Source organism: Nicotiana tabacum, chromosome 10, assembly GCF_000715075.1.
Source record: "Nicotiana tabacum cultivar K326 chromosome 10, ASM71507v2, whole genome shotgun sequence".
Taxonomy (NCBI): Eukaryota; Viridiplantae; Streptophyta; class Magnoliopsida; order Solanales; family Solanaceae; genus Nicotiana; species Nicotiana tabacum.
The window spans coordinates 40282354-40310236 of record NC_134089.1 but is presented as its reverse complement, the minus strand read 5'-3'; the positions used below and the strand labels follow the sequence as shown (position 1 = coordinate 40310236).

The following is a 27883-nucleotide window of genomic DNA, read 5'->3' as shown; positions in this document are numbered from 1 at the left end:
CTTGCACCGTTTGACCTCAAAATAATGCACACGCAGCTTTTCTACATTATTGCATGCAGCGCTCTGTTGAAATTTGAACCAATGTAGCCGCTAAATGCATTGAAAAATATATTGTTTCAAACACATCAAAGAAATTAAAAAAAAAAAAAAAAAACCACAAGCACACAACTAGAATAGTCGGATAATGTCGTTAAGCCAAATTGTCGTCTCTAGGAGTGGCTCCGCCATTGTCCTTGCCTGGTTGAGCAATGGTAAAATGCCGTCACATTTTCACACATGAAACATGAAACTCGGTATACCTTTGAAGAGGCGAAGAAACTGAACGCAGTAATCTAAACTGCACACTATAAAGTATTTCATGCACTTGAGACCTCAAGCTCTGATCCTTATGCCTTAAAAACCACGACATGAGAGGATCATGCTATTTACAATGTAAGCCCGAAGGCCAAATGGAGAGAAAAATTGGGTCAACACCAGCCCCCCTGCACAACTAGGGCCCAAAAAGTGAACAAATTGGTGCTCACCCATCCAGAACAACAAAATCCAACCAAATCATAGGGGCGAAAAAATGGAACTTTCGGAATATTTCATTAATAACCGGGCAGCATGCTTCTAAGTGAGACCTGGACAGTAGAAAACTACATCAGTTTTAATCTTGGTAAAGATAGGAAACATAAACAGATGCAAACCAAGAGCTCCCTAGCAATCTTACATTCATCAACAAACGAACTTTCACCTTCAAATGATACAAGGAACACACACACACAGAGTTCTGGGAAAGAATATAAAGCAGGCAGGCGGGGCGATGCAGGTCAATGTTAGGGTGAAGATAGTCTACTAAAGCAAAATGTTACATAGCAAGTTAAAGTGAGAGGCCAAATGGAAGTTTTGCAGATTGCGAGGATCAAATGTAAGTGTCGAATAATCAATCAACTTCAGAAACCTACACCTTACCATTTCCAAAAAAAAAAAAAGGAACTTCAGAAACCACTGTACTACATTTTGAAATAATCTCCATGATATTAGAAGTTATTCCCATTTTTGTCAGCTGTTTGGTTATTTTTTTCAATTTGCAAGCAAAGGTGAGAGGAAATCACTGACTTGAGCTTAAACAAAACTAAATCCATAAAATATGAAAGAAATCTTGCAGCATAATGTCCCCCCTCCCGCCACCCTTTTGTCATTTTTGTTCATACTTGAGAGTGAATACCAAAAGACATTTGAGACATACATGTGGTTTTCCATCGCAATCAAGACAAACACCCTATATATCAAGATTAATAGAGGAAGTTTACGCAGAATTTCATAGTCAAAAGCCTTGAGCAAGATCCGTTATAATAATTCACTACTGCATGTATTCCTTTAAATTAATACAGATTCATTGTTGTGACATATACACCCCCCTTAACATATGTCCAAAACACATCAAGATGAAATTTTTCTGTATTTGGGGATCAAGGAGAAGGAAGAAACTTAAATGCATGCATAAAAAGAATAGACTCACCTTCCTTACCCTTGGTGGGATCATTGGAACTCAAAGACCAACTTAGAAAATTACATCAAGAATTGACACCCAATATTTAACTCATGGCATCTTCAATGCTTGTTTTAATTGATTGAGTACTGCAGGGTGCAGTCTACCAATGGCTGCACTAAAGGATTCCCCATGAAGAGCTGAACAAGTCTGAAGATTGTCTCTCACTGAGTTCTCCAACGAAATCTGGTTTATTGGGTCTGAAAGTTTCATCTAGAAAGAAAATCTCCTAAGAAACTGATTCGGTAAAAAGCTACATTGCGCTATTCATTTATAAGTACTAGCACCAGGGGTTACCTGTCTCCTCCTCAACTCCTTGCTCGGCACATGAGGCTTGCTAGAGTTTACACTGTCACTACTGTGGTTTCACATTTTATAATGAGAAGAGAGTCTCACTAGTTGTCAAAACCTCAAGAGCCAGTAAAGTAAAAACAAGATTATAGACCATACCTAGACTCTTCTTCACTTAAATCCTCACTTCCACCTAGTATAACACTAGTGCATACACTAGAAAAAGCATAGAGGTTAGATTGGCATAAACAAAAAGTACATATCAGATTAGGATAATTAAAAACAAATACAGAAATAAATTTCATGAATACAAATTCAATTGGATACCTCATAATCTGATCTAGCTTATCAAGTACTTGAGGCAACCTCAAAGTTAGAATTATAGAAAGGGCCAAACCAATTGTCTTCCTCTGGAACGAAGTAACATTGTCAACCTACGAAAATTTCAGAAAACAAAAAACCAAGGATAACATAAAACTTCAGGTACGGAAACCACACAAAGTCGTTATCAGAACTAGGTTCAAAGAAGAATTTCAAGCTAAGCGTCCCCAAACTTTCTATAAAAGGATGGAGAAGATGCAAGACCTCAAGTGTGAGCAATACAGGCTTAACAACATGAACCTACAATGAAGATGGATAAATAATTCACGGACATAGGTCAAAATCATAAGAGGTGCTGCTACAAACGAAATATGTATCTTACTTGCACAGTAGCTAAAAAGTCATACTTCTGGCATGTACAGACGCGCAATTTACCATTAGAACAGATCTTTTACTCGCTGAAATTTCATCTATTGGACATTTTGTTGAAACAAGAATAATTGCTACCCTTTGTTGACATATATAGTTTTACTAAGGATGCAGGATTGTAAGTTCACTAATGCTGGAGTGGCACTGGCTGGTCCGTGAACTTTAGAAGGCAATATTTCAACTGGGAAGTGTCAATGATGGCCTTACTCTTACAACAACAACAACAACGACCAAGTAAAATCCCACAAGTGGGATGGCCTACTCTTACATGAACTGGAAAAGGTGATTCTGAGTGCTGAAGAAGTAGGCTGTCATCCGGAAGGCGCAAAGGAAATGGGAGTTGAAGGATCTATTGTCATTGGGGTAAAGGAAGGAACAAATTGATGAAGAAAGTTTGGAGGACAATCCCAGATCTGTGATTGTTGGGCATTATGGATAGAAAGAAATTCCAGGTGTTTAGAGGGTAAACAAGCTTTGCATAGGTATTAAAATATAGATGTTCATGATATGTGGGTTAGGTGCATGCCACGGGTTCGAACCCTACCGCTGGCAAAAGCCTAGAAGGAACAATCTACCTATATTATATTAAAAGTGGAAAGCCCATAAATTAAAACTTGAATTATCAAAATATCCTTCTAAAAATCCAAAAACCCTATTATTAACCAAAAATATCAAGTTTATTGAAGGATGCAACCCTTGACGATTAGTTACTAATGTTTAGATTATTTTCTAACTAACGATTCCTAGGTACTCTCTAATTTTATACTACTCTTCAAATTAGGGGCCTTCCAAGTACGACTGTGCCTTTGTGAAACCAAAGAGAAGATAGTTACAAAGCTACTCATGAAACAGCCTTCCATAAGACGAGAAAAAGGAAAATGCAAAACTGCACTCTGAGTACAATACAAAACAATTGCTCTTCAGATTAGAGGGAATAAAAAATGAGAATATAGGCATTGTCGAATTTTATATAGTACTCGTGTTAGTACACATGCCTCCATAATGAAAGATATTGTTTCACCAACGGTTGCACAACCAATATTGGTACATATCGATTCCCAGGAACTAGAAGATCAAACATGTTTTGACTTTAGATGATGAAATTACGCGGTCTTCAAACATTAAGACCCAAGTTCATTGTGATTGAATGAGATGCCTCCTTGAATAAATATCATGTTGAAGAGGGGAAAAACATGGTCTTATAGATTGAAAGTTAAAGCAATTATCTTAAAGGCACACATTTAGAAAACAAACCCAGCAATTTTAACGATACAGCAAAAGTAAAGAAATGAGGGTGGAGGAATTGAAATGAATTTTAAGAGCACTGACACATCAATACAAAAAGAGATCTACAAAGGAGCGGTGTTTGACTCTGCGAAGTTGGCTATGAATAGTGCTCTGGTAAAATTACATCAAAGTAATACGATTTCATGAAAGAAGGTTTCAGATGACATTGGCAAGGATTCTACCATGCCAGGCCATTATTTGGAGAGATTGGAATGGTTTGATGACGACAAAACAAGTTCTATTTTCTTTTACTCGACTTTTTTACTCGATTTATATTTTATTTGTTGTTTCCTACCCTTAGTGGTTTATGAAAGACAAATTCTATAAATGTTAGGGTAAAGGATCATGGTCTCATAATATATATTGTGTCTTGCATACATGTTATGATTAGAAACAAGAAAGTTATATTATTATTTTTTTAATGAAATAAATTGTTGTATTAAAAGGCATCAACAAGATGCAAGAGTACAAGAAGCTACTTACAAGAAGCAGATATACAAAAAACAAAAGTGAGTTGCTAGCCCCTATACAATATCTCAATCTAGGACAAGAGAGCTAATAAACTCCAAAAAGTGTTCAGTACTAACTATTGAGGACAGCTTTGTCCAGCAAAAAAGATTGGTTAAACATTTGGCTTTAATAGAGTGGTTTGGAGTTGAGTTGCCATCAAAACATCTTTTGTTTCTCTCATTCCATAGACACCAAAAAATAACTGCAGGTATCATAATCCAGATCTTTTTGATGGACTTATCAACTGGCCAAAGACTCCAAGTCAAGTACACGTCTCTCAGATTTTGTGGCATGACCCAACTTATCCCAAAAATACTATAGAACATGTTCCATATATCAGTGGCTACTGGACAGTGCAGGAAGAGGTGACTGATAGATTCCTAGTTCCTCCTGCATAGATAACATCTATTAACCAGTTGAAACCCTCTTCTGTTGAGATTATCTTGAGTTAGGCAAGCTTCATGCAGGGTTGTCCAGTTGAAACCAATGACCTTTACTGATAATTTGGTCCTCCATATCAGCTTCCAAGGCCATGCATCAAGAACTTGATTCCGAGAATTGAGTTGCCTATAACATTCTTTGACAGTGAAACTACCCTTACTGCCCCATCTCATCATGTCTGAAGCATTCCCATCAATATTGTAAGCCTCCACTTTGGCTATCATTTCCATCAAGCTTTCAATCTCCCAGTCTTGAGCTGCTCTTCTAAAGTGCACATCCCAAGTATTGGTAGTTCAGTTTTGAAATTGAGGAGTTCTTGTTCAGGGCAAAGTGGAAAAGATTAGGATAGTCCTCCATAAGTGTAGAATTGTTGAGCCACTTATCTTTCCAGAATTTGATGTGTGCTCCATTGCCCGGCTTGAAATGGACATTCTAGAAAAATTCATTCCCTAACTTGCTAATATACTTCCAAGGTCCTACTCTGTAGGGGGCATTGATAATTTTAGTGCTCCAATTATCATTTTCCCCATGTTTAGCATTCATCACTTTCTTCCAAAGACTTGTATCATCTGTACCATACCTCCATAACCACTTCATTAGCAGACACTTATTTTGCATGGCAAGATCTCTGACCCCCAACCCCACCATTGCACTTGGGCTGCACGACTTTGTCCCACTTTACCAGATGAAATTTGTGAGAACTGCTATTCCCCTCCCATAAAAAGTCTCCTTAATTTGTCCAGTTTTTTAGCACCTTTATAGGGATGGGAAACAAGGACACGAAGTAAGTAGGAATACTGTCAAGTACACTGCTAATAAGAGTTATTCTCCCCCCCCCATAGATAGGTATTGCAACTTCCAGGAAGCCAACCTCTTCTCAAAATTTTCCACAACTCCATTCCAAATCTCACAGCTTTTGAATTTAGCTCCCAGTGGTAGGCCCAAGTAGGTACTAGGTAGTGTTCCAATACTGCACCCCAAGATTTCTGTCGGGTCCTCAATGTTAAGTACATTATTGACAGGGTAGATGATACTTTTCAGTTTGTTGACATGTAGACCTGATAAGGCTTCGAAGAGAAGTAGTGTAAGATTCAAGTACATGATTTGAGTTCTATTTGCCTCATAGAAGATCAGAGTATCATCTGCATACAGTAAGTGTTATATAGTAATAGTGTTCCCAATGTTTGTACCTACATTGAATCCCTGAATCCACTGCATTTGCCTGGCCTTTTCAATCATTTTACTTAAACCCTTCATGGCTAGTATGAACAAGAAAGGAGAGAGTGGATCCTCTTGCCTCATTCCTTTTTTAGGAGAGAAGAAGCCCACAGGACCTCTGTTTACTAAGACTGAGTACTTGACGGTAGAGATGCAATACTTGATCCACTTCAACCATTTGTCCCCAAACCCCATTTTCCTCAAAATAGAAAGCAAGTAGGACCAATTAAGTTGATCAAATGCCTTCTCTATGTCCAATTTACACATCACACCAGGTTCCCCATTTTTAATCCTCCAATCCAAGACCTCATTAGCAATTAGAGCTGCATCAGTTATCTGTCTTTGCTTGATGAATGCATTCTGGTGAGCAGACACCAGCTTTCCTACAACTTTCTTCAATCTTTCTGCCAGCAGCTTGGCCACAATCTTGTATACACTACCAATAAGGCTAATTGGTCTATAGTCCCTAAGTTCAATAGCATCATTCTTTTTTGGAATCAGAGCAATAAATGAAGCATTGCATGATTTCACCATGTAACCTTGCTGATGGAATTGATTAAGTGCAGCCATGATCTCTGGTTTGATGAAATCCCATGACTTCTGGAAAAAAGTCATAGTGAAGCCATCTGGTCCTGGGGCCTTATCAGGGGAACATGACTGAATGATGGCATATACTTCTTCTTCCTCAAAGCATTGCTCTAGCGTCTCTCTCTCTTCTTCTGATAGGCTGGCAACATCATCAAAGCTGGAAGTTGGTCTCCACTCTTCATTTTCTTTGTAGAGATTCTGGTAGTAGTTCAAGATCTCCTTCTTGATCAATTCTTTATCATTTGTAATCTCATCGCCTATCTTGAGCTTGTCAATAGAATTGTACCTCCTGTGTGAGTTGGCCATTGTATGGAAATATCTAGTATTCTTATCCCCTTCTTTTAACCACAAACATCTAGATTTCTGCCTCCATGAGGTTTCTTCTGCTTTAGCAATCTTTTCCAACTCCATTTTCAGAGCTAAGAACCTTTGCTTTTCAAGCTGGACTGACAGATCATCTAGCGCTCTGCTTCTCCTCGTGTCTAGCTTACCAAAGACTTCCCTGTTCCAGTTGGTAATATCTTTTTTCAAGCACCTCAGCTTCTGGATGAGTACAAAATTTGGACTGCCACCTATTGTATAGTTCTGCCACCACCCCTTCACCATATCAATGAATCCTTCTTGTTGCAGCCACATATTTTCGAACTTGAAATAAGATGGTGTTGTGTCCCATTCTCCACTTTCTAACAACAAAGGTTTGTGGTCTGAAATAACTCTTGGAAGAGCCAATTGTTTGACATCATTGAAGCTTTCATTCCATTCTAGAGAGACTAGGAATCTGTCGATCAGTGAGGCTTGGAAAATGTCCTCCCCTCTTGACCAGGTATATTGAGCCCCTTGTAGAGGCAAATCCATTAGTTGCAGGTCCACAATTGTTTCTGAGAAGCTCTTCATAGCTTTGGTCCTTCTAGTACAATTCAACCTCTCAGATTCGAACCTACAAACGTTGAAATCCCCTCCTACGACCCACTGATCACCCCAAATTCCTCTTATTGCACCTAGTTCCTGCCAAAAGACCTCCCTCTCTGTATTGTTGTGAGGTCCATATACACCTGTAAAATCCCATCTAAAATCTTCATGTAAGCTCTCAAGGAAGCAAGTCATTGTGAAGCAACCTTGAAGAGAATCAATACACTTCCACATTCTCTTATCCCACAAGATAAGAATACCACCCCTAGTGCCACTAGCCTTCAATTATGCCCAATCTACCCACCTATTCCCCCAAATTTGGTAAATCATAGAAGTTGGAATGCTCTCCATTTTGGTTTCTTGGAGACACAAGATGTCAGGTTTCCATTTTCTAACTATAGATACAAGAGTACTCCTTTTATTTTTCTTGTTCAGACCGCAAATGTTCCAACTGAGAATTTTCACTTTCATGTGGACATATTCTTGCCATACCTGCACCGATCCCTTTTGTTTCTTCCCTCATAGTTGATATTGCAAATAAATTTCGAACCTCTGTACCACCTTTTTTCCTCCCTTTCCCCTTTCTACTAGTTGAAGATGGTGAACCCCTGTTTTGCAATTGAACCTGTCTTTTTTGATCCATTCTCGTAATTAAATCGAAAATTTCATGCTCAAACCCCACTGTATTGACCCCAAATGTCTTGCAAACTTTTCCCATAACCAATTTGGTCCACTTGGAGGTTTCTATTGTTGTAGGTTGTTGAATACTCTGTTGGATTCCATGAACTTCCAATTGCTCTCCTTCATGCCATGGTAAAGGAAGTGCCTCGGCGTAGGAATCAGATTCTGAGCACATTATTTATTCATTTTGACGTATAAAATTAGCTTATTGGTATACAATTTAGTTTCATGCAAGTATTATGTGAAAGATTATATTCCAAAGTTAGTAAGACATGGTTAGTCTTACATTAAAACTTGAATTTAAAGGTTGATGATCTGTTATCATGAATTTGATACCTCTTGAGAGATAAAGACATAATACCCTTTTTTTTAAATACTGATTATATTGTATTTCTCTAAATAGTTGTGTTTCTTTCATTAGTACATAAATTTTAAAGAGACAATTTAGCATTTAGGAAAAAACTTTTCAAAAGGTTAATTGTTTTATTAAAAGGCACGACTCTCTATGAGAGAAAAGATACAACATTTTATTTATATTGTTCTTATTATTATTATTATTATTATTATTAAATAATACTATTATTTATAGCTATTCAATCTGATTTTTATGATTGGTGTTACAAACTAATAAATTATATTGATCTATGAAGGAATAGTTTATTTCTTCTCCGCCATTTGTACGGAACATTAAGAAAACTAAACATAAAAGGAGAATGAAATTAAGAATAACGTCTAATATTTCATGCCAAATTTGTAGAACAAGTGGGTGAGAAGAAATGAACAAAATAGTCAATAAGCACTATCAAGTCATGTTTATTTGCAACAAATTCAAACTTAAATTGCAAAAGACGCATATTCAAACTCCTAAATAATTGGGTCTTTTGGGAACAATATCAAAAGGATCCTGATGATCCTTAATTAGTACTCTGGCACTTGAATAATTACTACATTTTAAATTCAAATAAATTAAATTTGTGAGCAAATGAAGAAGATTATGTTGAATTAGCATCAATTAAAAAGAGTCCCTGTGGGTATATACAAATCTAAATCTATATTATATTATTAAAAAAAGTTTGAACCCTAAAACTAAAAAGTTAAAGACCTATTCTAAATAACCTAAATACCTTATTTATAAAATTGAAAAAAAAACGAGGCCTACAAATATGAACTTCACATCTTCTTTCCTCACTTTTTCTTTCTGGTGTATTTGATTGGTAATGTCAATATTGAGCTAAAATTTTGGAATTATGGGTGAAGGTGCATGGTGTGAGTATGGATCCAGTGGATCGGGAATCAAAGCTCTCCGTAGAAGTGATAGGCGATACACTGGGCCTCTTGAAAAAATCACACGTATCTATTTAAACTTGGATTGTTCATCTTTGTAGGTTTCAGATGATACTTAATTATCTTTACCTCGATAAACAAGCCTCTATACGAAAAACCATATTTAGCATTCATAGAAACTTGTACTTAGTTCTTTCATGTATAATTAATTACTCAAAGATTTGACTTAATAATATTAATATTATTTTATAAAACTGTGTGATACACGACTAGGCATACACGTGCAGCAAAGCACGTGTCGAGACACTACAACAACAACAACAACAAACCCAGTGAAGTCCCACTAATGGGGTCTGGGGAGGGTAGAGTGTACGCAGACCTTACCCCTGCCTTTAAAAAGGCAGAGAGGCTGTTTTCGAAAGACCCTCGGCTCAGGAAGGAGAAAGGGGAGAGGCAATAACAAGCAAACCAATCTGACAACCGAAGCAAAGCCGAGACACTATCATATATATATATATATGTGTGTGTGTGTGTGTGTGTGTGTGTATATGTATACATGCATGTGCATATATATGTTCGTGTATGTTGGCATCTGACAACCGAAGCAAAGCCGAGACACTAGTGTGTGTGTATATATATATTGTGTGTATATATGTATATATGCGTGTGCATATATATGTTCGTGTATGTTGGCTTTATGGTGTAAACTTCAGGAAGTACATGAGCAGCAAAATATGGTAGGACTTCATTAGCACTTTTCTGGAGTTATTTGTAGAGGTGATCCCAGTCGTCGTTCTTGCACAGGGGATGGCCAACTTTTGTAAAAGGCCAAACACCAACGTGATTGGCTCTGATCGTGAACAAAATCATTCTTCGTTACTGATAAAAGAATACAAGCATACTAGCTTCCTATAAACTGATAATACCATAGACCATCTTCAGGTTCAGGAAACTGTCGCAACTCCTGTTACTATAGAAGTGTATTTATGGTAGAAGTGCATTCATAGCCATACAAGTTCACATGATTGATATGTCAAATAGTTCATCTTATACTGTATGATTTTTGTGATAGGTCATCTTATACTGAATGATGCTACGGCCGAAATGTCAGTTATACTATTGTAACTAGTAGCATCTCTCTGATAGTTCTGGAAAGGCCTCTCATCTATGTTTGTGCTCAACTGGGATCGTAATGGATATGGCTCCCATATTTGCACCTTGATACAATATTTTGATTGAACAAACAAACCAAGAACACATTTACCATCATAAATACCAACTCAGGTTTTGTAGAGGTCCTAAAGAAAACCATCAATCACAATGATATCTATCAAAACTCAAAATTTAATCATTTAACTTACCTTTTCAAGCCATATGTCAACTAGGCAAAGTAGTATATTTTCTTCACCAGGAAAACCAGATTTCTGAAGGTGTATAGACAGTGATGGATCAGAAGTCAGCTGTGCAAGATAATTGGTGTTCATCACCAAAACCCTTGCCAGCAGGGCTGCCGATGATGCTTTTACAGCTGCCTTGGAAGGATCATGATCATCTCCCCCAGTCAGGCACGTGATTATTAATTTCTGGCAACATTCATGGAACCACATCAAATCATTCCATAAAAGAAAAGGTAAACAGACATGTTGGAGTGCCTAGAAAAAAACAGAAAAGACATAGCAGAGAACTACAACTACCTGCAGAGTGGAGCTGATTAGCTGAGGCGCTTCCATCGGGAAACACTGCCACATCACAAAAGCATCAGCACATATCATTCATAGGACGCACCCTTTTAGGTCTATATTATATCCACTAATGTTCTAGTGGGAGTTCATGAGAAGTTTGTATTGAAACCTGGTTTTGATACATTTTTATCTTATCAAAGCACAAAATCATAACATGAGAAGCTTGTACTGAAACTTAGTTTTGATCCGTTTTAACCTTATCAAAGCTCAAATTGTAGAACAAACGGAATTGAGGGTTTTAAGAATCATATCAACTACTCTTTAGCCTTTACTTTTCTCTTATCTAAGCTCAAATTCAGAACATATGGAATTATACATTTTAAGAAGCATGTCATTACTTTTTTAGTCTCCCTTCATTTCTGAGCATTTGCACTCCTGTTCAAAAGTACACTGAAACTAAAGCAGCTTAGGTAGCATATTATTTATTTGGTTAATCCACAGCCTTCCAAATACATAATTTAATAAAAGTGACAAAGAAATCAATCACCTGAACTAGAATGTCAATGACTGGAATAACTGAGAGTAATCCCTTGTCGTTAACATTCCCAACCACCAGATCTAGAAGTTTAGCAACACTAGACGCATGCAAATTGAGAAATTCCCTTCCACCCAAAATAACATAGTCTTCAATGATATTGGTGGCAACCTACATGTCAATGGAAGATCAGCACAAAAACCAATCGACAACTGAAAATATTAGTTCGTTAAATCTCTCCTCAACCTTCAAGTGATCAAAACTTCTTTCCAAGATTTCCACAAGACATGGGAAATATCCCAACAAATCTGGTACCATAGAAGGCGCATTGATTAGTGTTGCTTCCCATAACTGCATGATAACCTGGCTGGAATTAGAACACCGTTTTAACATGAAATTAATCAATTAAATGGGCCACGTGTAAAACATGCCTGCATGCAGTCTTCTAGAAGTTCATCAGGGCTGTTTACGTTAATTCCACTTTGCAAAATCGGCAACAACATGCTGTATGATTTAGTTGACTGATAACCAAGAGCAACTACGAAATTTTTCAGTGCAGTAAGAAGTTGAATCTGCAAGATGCTTTCACTAGAAGATTCTTCCCATGCCTGACAAAGGAACAGCTCTAATCAGCAAAAAGAAATAACAGTAAAAATCACGCAGATACAACATAATGGAAACAAAAACACATGGAATTCTTTAAGAATCCCTGCTCTCACATGCAATTCTCTCAACAAAGTCTTCTCTGGATGTATTTACATGTCCTCCCTTACAAACTAAACAAAACGAGAGTAAGGACAATAGAGGTAATCAAGTTTGGGTCTCCAAACAAGATGCTTGAGAAACAGCATGAAGTGACTCATAGATCTACCACTCACATGGATACTGGTCCACCAGTAGTAATTTCAAAGGCATTACCAATGAAAAGGCTTTACTATAAAGTCCTGAGCCTTTTCCTAACATCTAAAAGAAATTTCAGGAAAATCTTAATTCTTACAGAGATTGTACTCTGGAATGGTAACGCAATAAAACAAAACTTCAACTACACATAAATTTTCATACTTAAGTGAACCCATCAACAAGAAGTAGCAGAAGAAAGCCCAAAAAGATACCTTTTGGAAAAATAGCACCAACTTGTTTGCATATGGCATTATTTCAGTAACACGTGCTATCAGAACAGAGATAGTATTCAAAACTTGAACCTGAAAATTTTATCAAAAAGAAAACACTGTGAACAGAAAACTTAAAAGCAACTGTAATATGTAGAAGATTCCGTAATAAAATGAAAACCGAAGACGGATTGAAGAACAGATCATAAGTCGAAAAAAAGGATTTCCATGATGCTAAAAAAGTGAAAGGGACAAATCTTGTTACTTTTTCTTCTCCTTTTTTGTCCATTTTCTGACAACTATAACATGAGCATTTCTTTATACAGAACAAAGAAAAAGAACAAGGAAAGAGATAACTCGGAGATGGATCCCTCCTTCTAACCTGCCCCTCCAAATATTTGTGTGTCTCCTCAACCATACTAATCTAGTCAAGCATCAACAAGTAACAACCACAAATAAAACCCAAAATATGTTGAAAAATTAGCTTAAGTGTGTGTATTAAACCACTGAATCAGTACTGCTTCCCCTTTACTGAAAGTTATTGCGAAGGTCCATGGAACTAAGTATACCAGAAATAGGATAGAATTACACACAGGAAAAAAAAATAATAGATGAATGAATAAATGAGAACTAAATAGGCTGTGTGAAGTTACGAAGAACACCAGCTGATATCTACCTTCGAGTCAAATTCCTGTACTTCGTCCACCAATTTGAAACACAAATCCCAACATATGGGAAGAAGATCTAAGAACTCTTTCTCATTAAAATTTGCATCTTCAATATGAAAATACAAGGACCGGCATGCTGTCAGCTAAAGAAGAGACAAAGTAGCTTCAGTATAACATAAAGTGAATCAATGGGAACTCAAAGTTCAGAAAACAATGATAGATGTACAACTTGTTTCAGAAGGCAGTTGCTTTGAATAAAATGTGGCATACCCTTACACACAAGTCATTTTCCTGAAGCAATCTGATTAGAGCACAATAAACTGCTCTTCTGGTGTCATCTTTAATCTGCCAGAAAACATAGTTACACAAAAGTATGTGCGATCACTAGCTCCAAAAAACTATGGGTAATGGCACATATAACAAAGCACAGATACATCATATAGAAGTCTTGACACTTTAAAGCTTACATATCGAACTTAACCTCCCTTGATCAAATAATCTGGGTGATGGTCAGTCAAATGCACTAGCAAATTTATTTATTTTTTGAGAGGCTTAATAACATCTGAGAAAAAAAATAACCAAAAACGTGATGGCATGACGCCAGCATTGAACCAATTCCTCTATTTACTCTTCCCTGAATCCCGGTGATATTAGGACAATGGAAGAGGTTCACAACCTACAATTGCCAGTGGAAGGATAGCATATGAATGGAGCAAGAAAATTAGAAAACAGAAACACTCGAAGATTTCCAATTACAGATCCAGATACAATACTAATTTTAGATTACCAAGAACCAACAATGATTCACCATATTAAAAAATGTCTTACCAGATCTGCTGATTGAAGAGAGAAGATTGCATGGACATTTCATAGAATACTCCTCTCTTTATAAATTCCCATAAATACACCTTATACATACTGGGAATCCAACACCAACTACATAAATTTCTTATGCTTGACTTCCAAGACAAGTATGAGCACAATTGCGATAGAAACACTTTGCTTGACTCCATTAAGTGATCATTAAACTTATAGTCTGGCAAATTTTAGTAAAAACCCAAATAGTACTGCAATTGATCCAAGAAACCCAAATAAAGTAACTTAAAATTAAAGCGGAAGTATGTAGAAATGTGAGGAACAGCATATAATCTTTCCCCTAGGGCAGACGCTTGTTAGGGTCTTTTGGACAACTTGTCACTCATGAACTCTCACTAACAGAATGCTGAACTTCTTTTATTAAAAAGATTCTTGAATAACGGTTTTCCTCTTTTTCCTGTATCTCTGTGATGACAAAAGAGAATTAAAATTACTTGATATCGTCCTTAGTGGTTGCTGTTGAAGTTATAGATTGGTAAAAAGAATAATGAAAAGCATTTGTTTGACCTATTCAAGAACATGGAACTGGGGACAACCAAGAGTTACGATAAGTTCATAAAGGAAACTTCAAACCTCAAAGATTAAATAACTTATTATCACTGCAGTGTGGAGGCTCAATGAGATTCATCTATGCTCAATCTCAACAAGGAGAAGGAAAGTAATAGTCTTGTGTAATAGGATTAAAAGAGGAGCTGCAGAAGGGGAAGTTATTCAACCCAAAAGAAGGGAAGAGAAAAGCTTCATCTCCCTTGTTTCTTAAGGAAGAAAAAGTGGAAGGTAAGTAACTCTTGCATTTCAGCCCTTCTAACCCATTCCAAAATTGACAAAAATGAAGAAGCATACATCTTTAACTTTCCATCTACCCTTCTTGATTCAAACACTGTGTAAAGGGATTTCCGGGCAATTCTCCTTTTTTATAACTGCAGTCACATTACCTCTGAAACCCATTGTCCAAGTATTAGTGCTACTTTTCTGTGTATGATCCGCATATTGGGATGATCATTTGACAACTCCAAGGACAATGCACCATTGAACCTGCATAATATGTTAAGAGACTGTGAAGACCTATACTGTCAATAGAACTTGACTTTCAACTTTCAAACCCAAACAAAAATTTCTAGTGATATATTGAATAATGATGACGTATAGCAGAGTGGTCTCTAACAGCTGAGTTTCACTCTAAGTTGCGCGAACTCTTCGATTTTGGTGCCGTCCCCATCTCGTATCTGAGTTTCACTCTAAGTTGCGCGGACTCTTCTATTTTGGTATCGTCCCCGTCCCGATACGAGACGGGACGGGAGCGGGATACGTCCCGGATTCGGTCAACTGACTTCGGACACTTTGACCGGAGTCCATCAACAAATTTGGGAGAAAAATTGAGATTTTGATTTCTCAAAATCAAAAATAAAACAGATTTAGGAGAATGAAAGAATAATGTCCATCTTGGAGAATGAAAGGTTGAATTCTACAATATTCATGTAAGTTTTTCACAGAATATCTCTCAAAATTTACAATATTTTTTATAGCTCTATTTTTACTAGCCGAATCCCCGCACCCGTATCCATATCCGCACCTCCGAATCTTAAAATTTAGATTTTGCCGAATCCGATACTCGAATCCGTCCCCGTATCGGATACCCGCACCCGAGTCCGAGCAACTTAGGTTTCACTATCTTAAGCAATGGGAGAACAAAACCATTCAATATGCACGGCACTTAAATTTACTTTAAGATTATAGGAGAAAAGTGCTTAATAAATCATGATGTTGAGAAAAATGTTGTTGACTTTATTCATTCCATTCATATGAATAACACATCAACGCGAAGCCACCTATCATTTGCTATTTCTTTTATTCTTCAAAGAGTATTTCTAACGAGGAAATGCAACTTCATCAAGAATTTATAGGACAAATATTGGTGCACAAAAAGTTTCCTCCTTAACACGTACAAGATCTCTCCAAAAAGTTTCCTCCATACAAAGCAAAGCAATAAACATGTACAAGATCTCTCCAATTTGATTTGGACATCAAAGAGGTTCGATTTAGGGCTAAATTTGTAAGGTCTTGGGGCAGAAAGCCAGAGAATAAGAGGAAAGAAGAAGAACCTAGTAACTCCAGAGTTCCCCGGGAACAACCTCCTAGGATTGCATTGGGCAAAACACACACAAAAAAAAAAATAAAAAAAAAATAAAAGCTTTATCAATAACCACGATTTACATTTTGTGACTGCATCTACGTTGCTTTCACCAGAGATTTGTCTCTCATGATTTAAGCTTTTTACAATACTGGGGTATGAAGTTCTTCCTCTTTTGTCTCTACTTCTACAGATTTCTTGTCGCGAACTACATAAATGAACTTCCTTTAGGCTTAACATATTTTTCACAATTTAATATGTTGTGATATAGGCTAATGAAATGGTGAATAATTGAGGATTTTCATAACTGATATTTTCTTTTATGGCACATCAACTGTGGTTTTTTTTTTTTGATCGGTCACATTAACAGTGGTTCTTCTATCAGTCACATTAACAGTGGTTACTATATCCATCCCTGTACTTTGTTTTTGATAAAGGGATTTATTAATAATAGCAACTTCCATTCCTGTACTACTTTGTGGCTTGTTTTTATTGTAATGATGGTTAACTGCCACTTTGGAAGGACCAAATGGCTCATTCCAGTGCTAGTGTGGTTGCTCTAGCTAGTTTTATCACCACTGATTTAACTTTTTGACATGTTAGGGTTCCTTTATTTGGAATTTTAAGAGAATCCCCTGTTTCAGATGCCATTGGTAATATAGTAGAGGATAGAAAATTCTAGAACATGTCTGAGGGGTCAAATCTATTTGATTCAGCAATATTTCCAGCATATAAAAGCACATACCAATCCTTGAAACTCAAATAGTTCGAGAGCTCATAGTAAATGTATGCAGCAGCACCATAGGCAGCGTCCTTCAGAAGCAGTGCCGGAGTTATTTCATTAACTGCAGAAGGGCAACCACTCATAGCCTCTTGCAGAATAGAGACAACAACAGGTCCTAGCAACTGAAGATCAAATAAAAGGTTCATACGGGGATTAAGGCAATATGTTAAGATTGTCGAATAACACAGCGAATGGGGGTAAACATACCTGACCATTATTTTCAAACAAGACAATATATAGAGCTTCAGCACATGGCCTTAGTTTCTCTGACCATAGTACTGAATCCTGCTCGTGATAGAAAGACTCTGGGTTCTGGTACCATTCCTCCATATCACTTGCAGTCAGAACAAAGTGCCTACATTTGGAGAAATTGCAAGAATAAAGAGACATGTCACAACAACATATTTTAATTACAAGGGGTTAAATTTTCTCTCAGAAGATTGAACCATCAATTCATATTCAAACTACCCCCTTTCCTCGTAGCTTATGGACATTCAGATGATACCTAGAAATTAAGAAAGTAATCTCCACCTTCACTCCCTTCTTTTGGTTTTCTTTTTGATAAGTAAATGCTCTTTTCAGTTTATTGTGCAAATTGGAGAGTGTTTGAAGTCAACAGAAACTGAAAGTGTTTGTCAGGTACCAAAATTAAGTGATCAAGAGGATATTTTAATTATTCTAATGTCCTCAGAAGTCAGAATAGGCCATCTCACATAGCAGAATAAATCTCCACCTTCACTCCCTTCTAAATGCTTGTTTCAGTTTATTGTGCAAATCGGTGAGTGTTTGAAGTCAACAGAAACTGAAAGTGTTTGCCAGGTACCAAAATGGCGCTTGGAAAGACAACACAAGTGATCAAGAGGACATTTCAGTTATTCTAATGTCCTCAGAAGTCAGAATAGGCCATCTCACATAGCAGGATTTATCATTTTGCACTGTCCTAAAAGTACAAGTGTACAACTTTCCTAAAAGTAGAACTACCCTTTATTGCACCTTCTCCACCTCCTTCACACCCTACACACATCTAAAATAACCCTGTAAGACCAAACGATGTAATGAGTGGAACATCATCTAATACTACTAGCGAGCTACGGCACCAAAAATTGCGCCACTCAAGTTGGACTATCTAGATTGATTAAGGATGTTATGACTGGTCTACCACAAATGAGAATGGAGATGAGGACCAAAAGATCATTAAAAATTGTTAATCTTGTTCATTTATAATGTGGTGCTTGCAAGCCTTAATTCAGGAAATCGATTTCTTCACATAAAAATAGCAACAACAGAAGACCATAAAGAGTTGGGATGCCTCACCTCCTTATCAATACATTACACAGGAGCACAACCCGCTCCGTAGGCAAAAGGGAAGTAAGAAGGCCAGCAACCGTACTAGATATGTTTTGCTTCATCTGCTCAAATGTTACCCTATTTTCATCAACGACACGTCCTGTCAATCTTGTCTTATACTCTTTACATTCCAAAATGGTTTTCACCATTACCATACATTGAATCATGAATTGCTCAAAAGACATAATATGTGGTTCAGGATCTATAATCTTGCTTAAACAGAATTTCATGAGAAGTGGAAGGACACATTTATCCCCGAAAGAATAAGGATGTCGCTGCTGGATAGCGACTAAAATCTTCATTAACTTTGTACAAGCCCTTTTTAAGAAGTCCCAAAATTTAGGATGATGTTCCCCGAAAGATGAATCTGCAAATTTAAGTAGTGATAAGGATATCTCCTAGTTCAGAAGGCATTAATAAAACATATTCCCTACTTTTGTTAGGCAGCATCAAAGCAATGGAGAAAAAATAGGAAGCAAGGAAAATTTTAAAAACTTTTACCCCCACACACCTCCACCCCAAAAAAAAAAAAGTTCAAATCTCATTTTTCTTTTACTTTTTCTCTGTTATATTATCAATCAAACAGAAGGGAGACAATGAAAATTTGCTCATTTCTACCTTTTCATTCTACTTTCCTTTGTCAATCTTCCTTTCCTAGTATCCAATAAAACAAGAATTCGGGTTTCCACTATATACTGTCTGAGGGAAGAAAAGTTGAGGCATAATATCATGCTAATCAACATTTAATAGTGTAAGGTAGCAGTAATTTAGCAAAATTGTAGTATTTAAGGAGTCCCAAGCAGCTTCAAAGCTTGTCACTAGAGCTGCAATGAATCACTTGTCAGATGCAGAAACTTTGGCATAGCAAGGCACAATCAACACAAGCACTTTTTATTAAGTTACTCTATAAGGATGCTATGTGATAGAAGGATGCCTATAAAAGTGAAAAAGGTAAGTTCTAAAAAACAGTTACAAGACCGGCAGTGTTCTATCGTAGTGAAAGTCGGGCCGCTAAAGTACAAGATATCCACAAGATGGTGTTGCAGAGATACGGATACTAAGATGGATATGCAATCATATAAGATTAAAAATGAAAACATTCCCCGGAAAGTGCAAGTAGCACGCATTGAAGATAAAACGAGAGAAAGTCGTTTGAAATGGTTTGGTCATGTCCTACGTCAGCCGACAGATACACTAGTCTGTAGGTGAGAAACTATGATAAGTGAAGGTGTTAAAAGGAAGAGGTAGACCTATAATCACATGAAAGGAATATCAACTCCTAAAAACACACATGAAAGGAAGTTGCCTGGAAAGACATACAATTTCTCGGAATCAATGCAGACTTATATGTATATATACATGTATATATGTATGTATGTACATACATACATACATGTATGTACATACATACGTACATACATATGTATATATGTACGTACATACATACATGTATGTATATATATAGAGAGAGAGAGAGAGCGCTTATTTTTCACTTTTTTTTATTTGGTCTCGGAATCAACGCAAACTTAGCTAAAGATAGGGCACAAAGAAAGAAAAAGATCGATATAGGTGATATCTACTAGTTGGAAATAGGTTTTAAGTCTTGTTGGTATGTCGACTTTGAACCTGATGCTTCTTTAGGAGTATTTTGACTTTATCATAGATTTATACGCTAGTAAAGTTATTGAGAACTTTTAATATTATTATTATCATCATTGTTATTATTATTACTATTATATATATATATATATATAGAGAGAGAGAGAGAGCGCTTATTTTTCACTTTTTTATTTGGTATGATGATAATATAAGTTGAGCTTAAATGAAGAAACAGGGTCGCTAAGGATTCATATAGCCGACCCAACTTGTATGGGACTGAGGCGTAGATGTTGTCGACCCCAACTTCTTTGGGATTGGGGAGTAGCTGTTCTTGTACTCACTTAAAGGATGCATGCTGGCCTTTATAAAGGTTAGTAAGTTAATGATGTTGTCATTTGTTGAATGATATTTCCTAGTTATAGATAAAATCATAAGCATGCCCCAAAGACTGTCACGAGAACGTCAATATCTGAGACAAGCAAGTTGCCTTAAATTTCTTAAGTGCATTTGTGGTTGGATTGAAATATACTTTTTAAGTTCAGGAATGAAACCGGTGCAGTGGATTGAAATATACTTTTTTAATTCACAAATGAAACCAGTGACAGAAATTCTACTCTATATATAAAGTATATGTACAGCCAGGGATTACTTGAAATAACTCAGGAAAGTTTACCAACAGCACAAACACCAATTTTCTTTTTTCTAATGAGAAAGTACAACACCATTTTTCTCCACATAAGAAAAATAACATCTGCACCTGTAGCAGTAAACTGACAAAACATTGTGCACCGCGAGTTCTCCAATCAGGTCACATGAAAGAGGATAACTTGTGACACAGTTAGTTGTTTGTGGAGAGAAATAGAAAGAAAATAGAGAAAAGACCTCTTTGTTACACTTGGCCAACAATGAAGCACCCGAAATAACCAACAAAAAAAATTCCGAGTCAACCACAATATTCTTTGAGTACCTCACAGTGTTCCTTCCTAGTAGAAGTCAGCAAACAACACTTTAGTTAATGACCCCTAGGAGTACTACGGCATAAGCAAACAAATTTAAAATTACTCTGGAATAGCATTTCAATGCATTTTCTCCAGGTGGCACTTAGGGGAAAGAATTAACGTTGCCTGACCTGAATACTCTGATATGATACACTAACACTAGAATAAATGCAAGTATATTCAAACAAAAAATAATCATAGAGCAGAAGTAAATACGAAGTTTAGATAAGGATCCAAAGTCAGTTCTCACAGTATGGAAGTAGCGATTGGATGGCATTCAACAGCACCGGAGCAACCTCTTTGACATTCCGCACCTCCTAAAATTTGTGGGGGGAGAGGGGAAGAAAAAGTCAATAAACCACTCTGACCAACGGGAATTAGCTAGAAACCCCCCTTTTTCTCTCCTATTGATTTTTTTTTTTTTTTGGGGGGGGTGGGGGGGTGAGGAGTGGGAGGAGGGGAGTTAGTTAAGAAAGAATTGATCCATACTTGTAAGGTTTTGGCATCACTTGGAAAACCAGAAATTATCAACTGCCTTATTATCTTTGAACATAGAAACCATCTCTCGCATGTAAGGTAGAGATCATCATGATTCAACTCAGCAGCATTCCCACCAAAAGTTTGAGCAAGAGCTGAGAAGCCATGGAGTATTGTCTGCACATCAGTCTGCCAAAGATGCCAACTGTAATCGAAGAACTGGGAGGATATCTGTTAAAAGAACACAAAATAACAAGTGAGACGCCTCAGCAAGTGCAATCCTTCATATTAAAGTTTATGACCACAATCCACAGCAGACTCAAAGAGCCAAAAGTATGTGATGACCGAAAATTATTAGGGAAATGGTGGATAAGATAGTTTACTTCGATACTCAAAACTAAGCTGTCACCTAATGACCAATAAGTGAAATGAGAAAGAGATTTCAAATGAGCAGTCAGCAAAATAAAGCAGAAAGTGATGGGACAGATGAAGAAGAGGAGGATACGCCAAATTATGATTCACATGGACAAAGAGTAGGCATTCTAACACCTTGGGGTAAAATTATATGATGACCTCAGGATGCCAATGCAACAACACTAGCTAATGATACATGTAATGTACAAACATCTAAAAGCATGTGTGTGAATGTCGTCAAGCTAACTTTAGGCTATATTATTTATAAACAAGGTGGAAAGGTTCTATAAAATAGATAGTAGCAAGCGTGCTGTGTCATATTTGAGCTCTTACCTACAATTCAGCTATTGAACCCAAAAGTTGACAACACAAGACTCCCACAACTCAAAGAAAGAAAAACTAGCTAGCTGGAGATAGATTTCTTAGTGTTCTCTTCCCAAATGAGGACTAAATGTCTTAGTTATAAGTCTAATACTTAATGCAACTTTGAGGAGATATAGAGATGCACTGCCAAACCTTTTAACTTTTCAGAAAATCACTTGGTCCTCAAAGATATAAAGAGTATGCAGGAAGAAGAAGAAGAAGAAGAAGAAGAAGAAGACAAATGACAGCACCTCAGCAAACGTCCTTTGGTCTGATGTAAGCCGCTTTGTAGACAACTCCTTCAAGGTTCTGTAAAGAATCATGAATATTCTATGCGAAGTAAGAATATTGGCCGATTGAAGCTGTTGTGCTAAAAAGGAAAAGAGATCTGGCCTGTACAAGAATTCAAAAATCAAAGATAAGTGCATAGATAAAGATGGAAAATACCAGAAAGGTAATTAGACGATAAAATTTCATTATAACTATCAGAACACAACCAACCAAAGCATAGAGAAGCAAGCCCATTAAGGACCGGGAGAGATCTTAGGGATTATGGCAATCCACAGTATTGCCAATATAACCACCTAGAACAACAGCATTATCTTCTTGACCACCAAGACTGAATCAGGATAGTACTAGAGAACGAGGTATAATATAGAGCTCAAGGTGGAATGCTATAGTTCTAATATGCAATAATCAGCTATTTTAATACCCCTGGTGGGTTTGAACACCTGATTTGATTCAAATGCAACTGACTATGCTCTTTCCGCTTGATTTGACTGGTTAATATTTGATAGCTGATAATAAGCTATAACAAGAAAAGGTATGTTTGTGAAATTGGCAGTAAAAGGAAAAAAAAAAAACAAGGACCTCTACAGAACCAAACTTGTTAATTGAGTAAAAATGAATTGAGTCTAAATTAGTAATAATTTATAAGGATCATATAAATGGATAATAACTTCAAAGCCCCAGTCTATCTCCATAATGCCTTCATTTGTTTTTTTTTAATGAGTAACTGTCAATTGATTAACATGTCATCAAGAAGCAAGTAATTAGAACGGTGCAGCAAAGATCTATATCCTTCAAAAAGAAGCTAATATCAAAAAGAAGCTCTAGCAGATAATCTCTTTATGTTGGATAACTTTTGAAAAGGGAACAAAACAAGTGCTGTCGTAACCAACACTATAACACTATTAAAGGACAATTCTTCACCTTGACACACTCTTCAATTCCATAAAAATCAAATGTATCAAAACAAGAATTATGGCAATTAGGATGGATAAGTCACATAAATGTAAAAGCTGGTAGAAACTTAGTTTACATCAGAACCAACACAAACAAAAACCATCAGTGGTTAGTTTTGCTTTATAACTTAAAAATATTCATCTTGGTGGTCAAGGAAAAGAAATCAGGTAACTACAGTAGTACAGTTGAGAGACCAAAACCATTAACTTCTCTAGGGCCTCTTGGATGACTCCAGCCACTCTTTAACTCTATCAACTAAAGCTATATAAATTTGGATTTGCACTTAAACCAAAAATTATCCCAATAAAATTGAAAGCATGAGATTTTTGGCCGAAATACATGGTACAGAATCACCATTCTGTGAAAATTTGAGACAGCTCTGGCAAGATAACCAAGCGATTTTCAATTCTGGTCGATAGGTTGGGGTATGGGCCAAGTGATTCGTCCATCAGATGAATTACATGTGAATTACCAATTAAAAAAACTGATTATGTTAAGAGTGGACAAGCAAAGGAATCCTTTCACTAGAATAGTTCAAATCTTCAGAATGAGCATAAGGAGGCTGCGTCTACCCCAGACAAAAGGAAGTTAATTACCGAGAAATCCCTCTGGAGCCAACCCTTTGGGCCAATCGCAGCCTTCGAAACTCGGGTATGATGGGCTCTCCCCTCTAGCCTTCTCTATTTAAATACTTGTTAATTTGCTTGGCGTAGGGCTCGAACCTTTAACCTAAGACACAAGTCCCTCAATCTTTGCCAATTGAGCTATAACCCCTGGGCGCCAAAAGGGCCTTGTAATTGTCAGTTAGGGTTTAACCCTTTGACATCTAAAATGTGAACCACAACATCTTGTGATTTCATATTTCTTTCTATAATCTCTTTATGTTAAAAAAAAAAATCTAAGAAGTCAAGACAATAATCATAAAAGACAAAAGATAGAATAGTTCTTCCTCAATAATTTATCGTAGTTGAATCATAACAAAAAAATTACCATTCTTTGGGGTAGTCAATCCGAGCAATCTTTGAGATGATCACAGACAACGTAAGGGCAATCTGCATCATGCAATCATGCACCCAGTTGAGAAATCAGGCAAGCACCAATGACAAAATTATGCATATATCTAAGTGGTGATAGCAGTTGAAGCAACAAATGTCAATAACAGGAATGAACAAATTTTAGCGCAAAGAGAGCTCCAGCTAACTGTATACTCGTTACTAAACCAAAAAAAAAAGTAAAGCAGCATCACCTGATAATTCTCTTCCCCCAAGTGTGACAACAGCTTTTGTCTTAAATGTAGTTTCTCCTCGCTGCTAATTCCCCTGCCAAGATGTTTCAGAAAGAAGCAAATAGTCATTTACAGCAGTAATACAAATATAAAACATGCGGGGAGGAGAAATCACAACATATGGAACATAAAAAGCAAATCACCCAAAATAAAAAGATGTTTGGAGTGTGCTAGAGTCCTGGGAAGAACAAGCAATCTGACAATTCAATCCACATTCATATGTTGCATCCACCAACAAATTGGATAATAACCTACCTAATCACTAAAATTTTCCATCATTATATTGACAGTAACGTCCAACTTTCCCATATGGTGACTTCTTATCCCACATATTGACTTCTTTAGCATTTATAACTATACTTCCATAATTTTATTTTAGCACAGAATATCATCTATCTGTGTGTGTGTGTGTGTGTGTGTATATATATATAGAGAGAGAGAGAGTGAGGAAAGGTACATAGTTTGATTTGATATCCCGAATAACACTATCAATTTACCTTTTGACAAGTTCCAAGCTAATATTACCTTGTAAGCTGTAAATGAGTAATTTCTTTGGTAAATATCTTGGAAATAAATTTTATAAGTCTAAATGCATTCAGAATGGTTCCTTCACAGGAAAAATAACAAAAGCTCAACAATATGATCTGATCATTTCCTTTGCATGATTACTTCACTTTAGACAATGAAGCAGGAACGTATGCTAATAACTGATACAGTGATACTCATCAATCTCAATTTACTGTCTGTTACCCAAAAGTCCCAATATATGGGGGTCCATTTCCTTTAACGAATAACTATTCAGTCAAACATAACTTAAGGCATCATCTAGAATAGCTAGTTAGGAAAAAAACAGGGAATTTCTGCAGCATATAAGACAAAATTTTCAAAGGACATGATCACTTTGGGATATAAGGAGTATAATAATTCCTAGCATTCCCAAATCCCAGTGGAGGCTGAAAACACAAGTTGATTTTTTCCCATCTACCTAAGCATTGGTTGGCAAGTTATCGGTAATAGTGTTGGTGGAGGTAGCAAGTACACAGTGGAATAGTCTAGATGCGCAAGTTGTTTTACAAAATGAGAAAATCAGAAATAATAATAATAATAATAATAATAATAATAATAATAATAATAATAATAATAATAATAATAATAATAATAATAATAATAATCCCCAAGCAAGCATGCCATTCTTTTCATCTTCATCCCTAAATTTCCAGAATTTGAGAACTAGTTATATCTGTTAAGCAATTTCGAAGGATTTTTCTGTACAATTCGGGGAGTACACTAACTTATCTTACACACACAATAAACATAAATGCATATGTGTATTAGTAACAAACTCAAAGCAAGGCGAAATACTCACGAGGAATCGCGCCTGCTCCTCCAATACCGATTAATGCTATTTTTGAAGTAGACGGATGCCATTAATCGAACATCCACTTGAGACATTAAGTCCTTAGCAGTAATCACTTCCTACATACAAATTGGCAACAAAACATCACCATTTCCACAAGTTTATCATTCAATGTACGTACTTCAAAAACCCTAAACAACAAAATCGAATGCAAAAAAAAAAAAAAAAAAGGTTTACCATGAGACAAGAACAAAAACCAGGGCGGTTTTCTGATTGAGCTAGGGCAGTTTCAGCTGGTTTACGCACGTTTTGTTCGCCACTGAGTGAATTTGTCAGCAACGAATACATCGCCGGTAAGTCGGAGGCTGACAGAGCCATGGCGTTAAGGTGTTGAAGATTCGGTTGAGTTCCGGCGTTGAGTTGATACTGAGTCGAACCGTAGAATGGGAAAATGCGAAGAATTTGGGGATTCTGCGGAGGGTTTTGAATGGAAATGGCAATGGATTAGCGATCCGATAGGAACAAAATGGAAGGAATGAAGGAGAACAGAAAAATGTTGTAGTTCTGCCCTCAGCAAAGGGCCTGCTCACGTTTTGAAGAGTATATCCGTGTACTTATAATTTGTATATGGTCAATGCGACTTAAATGGATTTCTCATAATCGGACTTGAAAATGCGACTAATAAGTTGCATTTTAAGTGAGCAGTATTTGAAATTTAGAATTATGTTTTAACATAAATATAATTTTGGCTTGTTTTTAAAGTTTTGTGAGTGATTTGAGTGAAAATTTTGAAAAACAATTTTGGAGTTTTTTAAAATTTTTGAAAATTTTCAAAATGCATCTTAAAGTGAAAATTGAAAATTTCATGAACAAACGGTGATTTCGGAAAAAAGTAAAAATTTTTGGAGGAAAGGAAAAATTTTCTTATGTCTAAACGGGCTCTAAAAACGAGATACGCCATATATATCTCATTTACAAATTGGCAAATCTTTTACTCGGTGCTTTCTCCTTAAATTGTATCTGTTATGAAACAATAAAGGAAGAAGAAACGTATTGCGAAGAAAAGCAGGGAGAGAGAATTCTTATTGAATTTTGGGATGAATTACAATGGAATAGAACCCTCTATTTATAAGGAGAGTGTGACTTAGTCACCAAGTAATAAACTCTAGAATCTCTCTAAATATAGACATTCATCATAAATAAAATTCTATTTATAACACTCCCCCTTTAATGTCTATTCAACAGATAATGTGTCTCGTTAAAACCTTAACTAAATAAAATCCAATGGGAAAAAATTCTAGAGAAGGAAAAAGAGTACACATATCTAACAATACGCCTTTTGGTTGCCTCATTAAAAACCTTGCAAGGAAAATCCAGCGGACAAAACCTTGTAAGGTAAAAGGAGTACAACGCAATTAACGAGAGCATCAATTCACATCCTTGAGCTTTCACATTCCAGTCTTGTGCACCATCTTCAAAAGATCGTTGGTAGAGATTTGATAAACAAATCAACCATATTA

General features: G+C 36.5%; 1 protein-coding gene across 1 annotated transcript; it reads right to left on the bottom strand.

The window, feature by feature from the left end:
* Positions 1-66: 66 nt before the first annotated feature.
* Positions 67-26981, bottom strand: LOC107807441 (uncharacterized). The gene is made up of 24 exons (XM_075222811.1): positions 26601-26981; positions 26373-26482; positions 24968-25040; positions 24712-24773; positions 22728-22869; positions 21712-21930; positions 21473-21539; positions 18593-18992; positions 17486-17633; positions 17240-17400; positions 15299-15398; positions 13758-13832; positions 13496-13630; positions 12823-12912; positions 12142-12318; positions 11957-12061; positions 11723-11881; positions 11188-11232; positions 10855-11076; positions 2153-2259; positions 1985-2041; positions 1832-1892; positions 1505-1747; positions 67-623 (listed from the first exon to the last, which is right to left on the bottom strand). Exons 1-23 carry the CDS (start codon positions 26739-26741, stop codon positions 1586-1588), a joined length of 3018 nt encoding a protein of 1005 aa, XP_075078912.1. The 5' UTR covers positions 26742-26981; the 3' UTR covers positions 67-623; positions 1505-1585.
* Between the last annotated feature and the right edge of the window lie 902 nt (positions 26982-27883).

Bases quoted from the DNA above. Each gene is read 5' to 3' on its own strand.
- LOC107807441 (XM_075222811.1), bottom strand. From the start codon at position 26,741: ATGGCTCTGTCAGCCTCCGACTTACCGGCGATGTATTCGTTGCTGACA. The intron at 24,774-24,967 runs GTGATGCTGCTT...TGCATGATGCAG, and splicing joins TGGGGGAAGAGAATTATCAG to ATTGCCCTTACGTTGTCTGT. The intron at 21,540-21,711 runs GTATGGATCAAT...CACAAATTTTAG, and splicing joins GTGATGCCAAAACCTTACAA to GAGGTGCGGAATGTCAAAGA.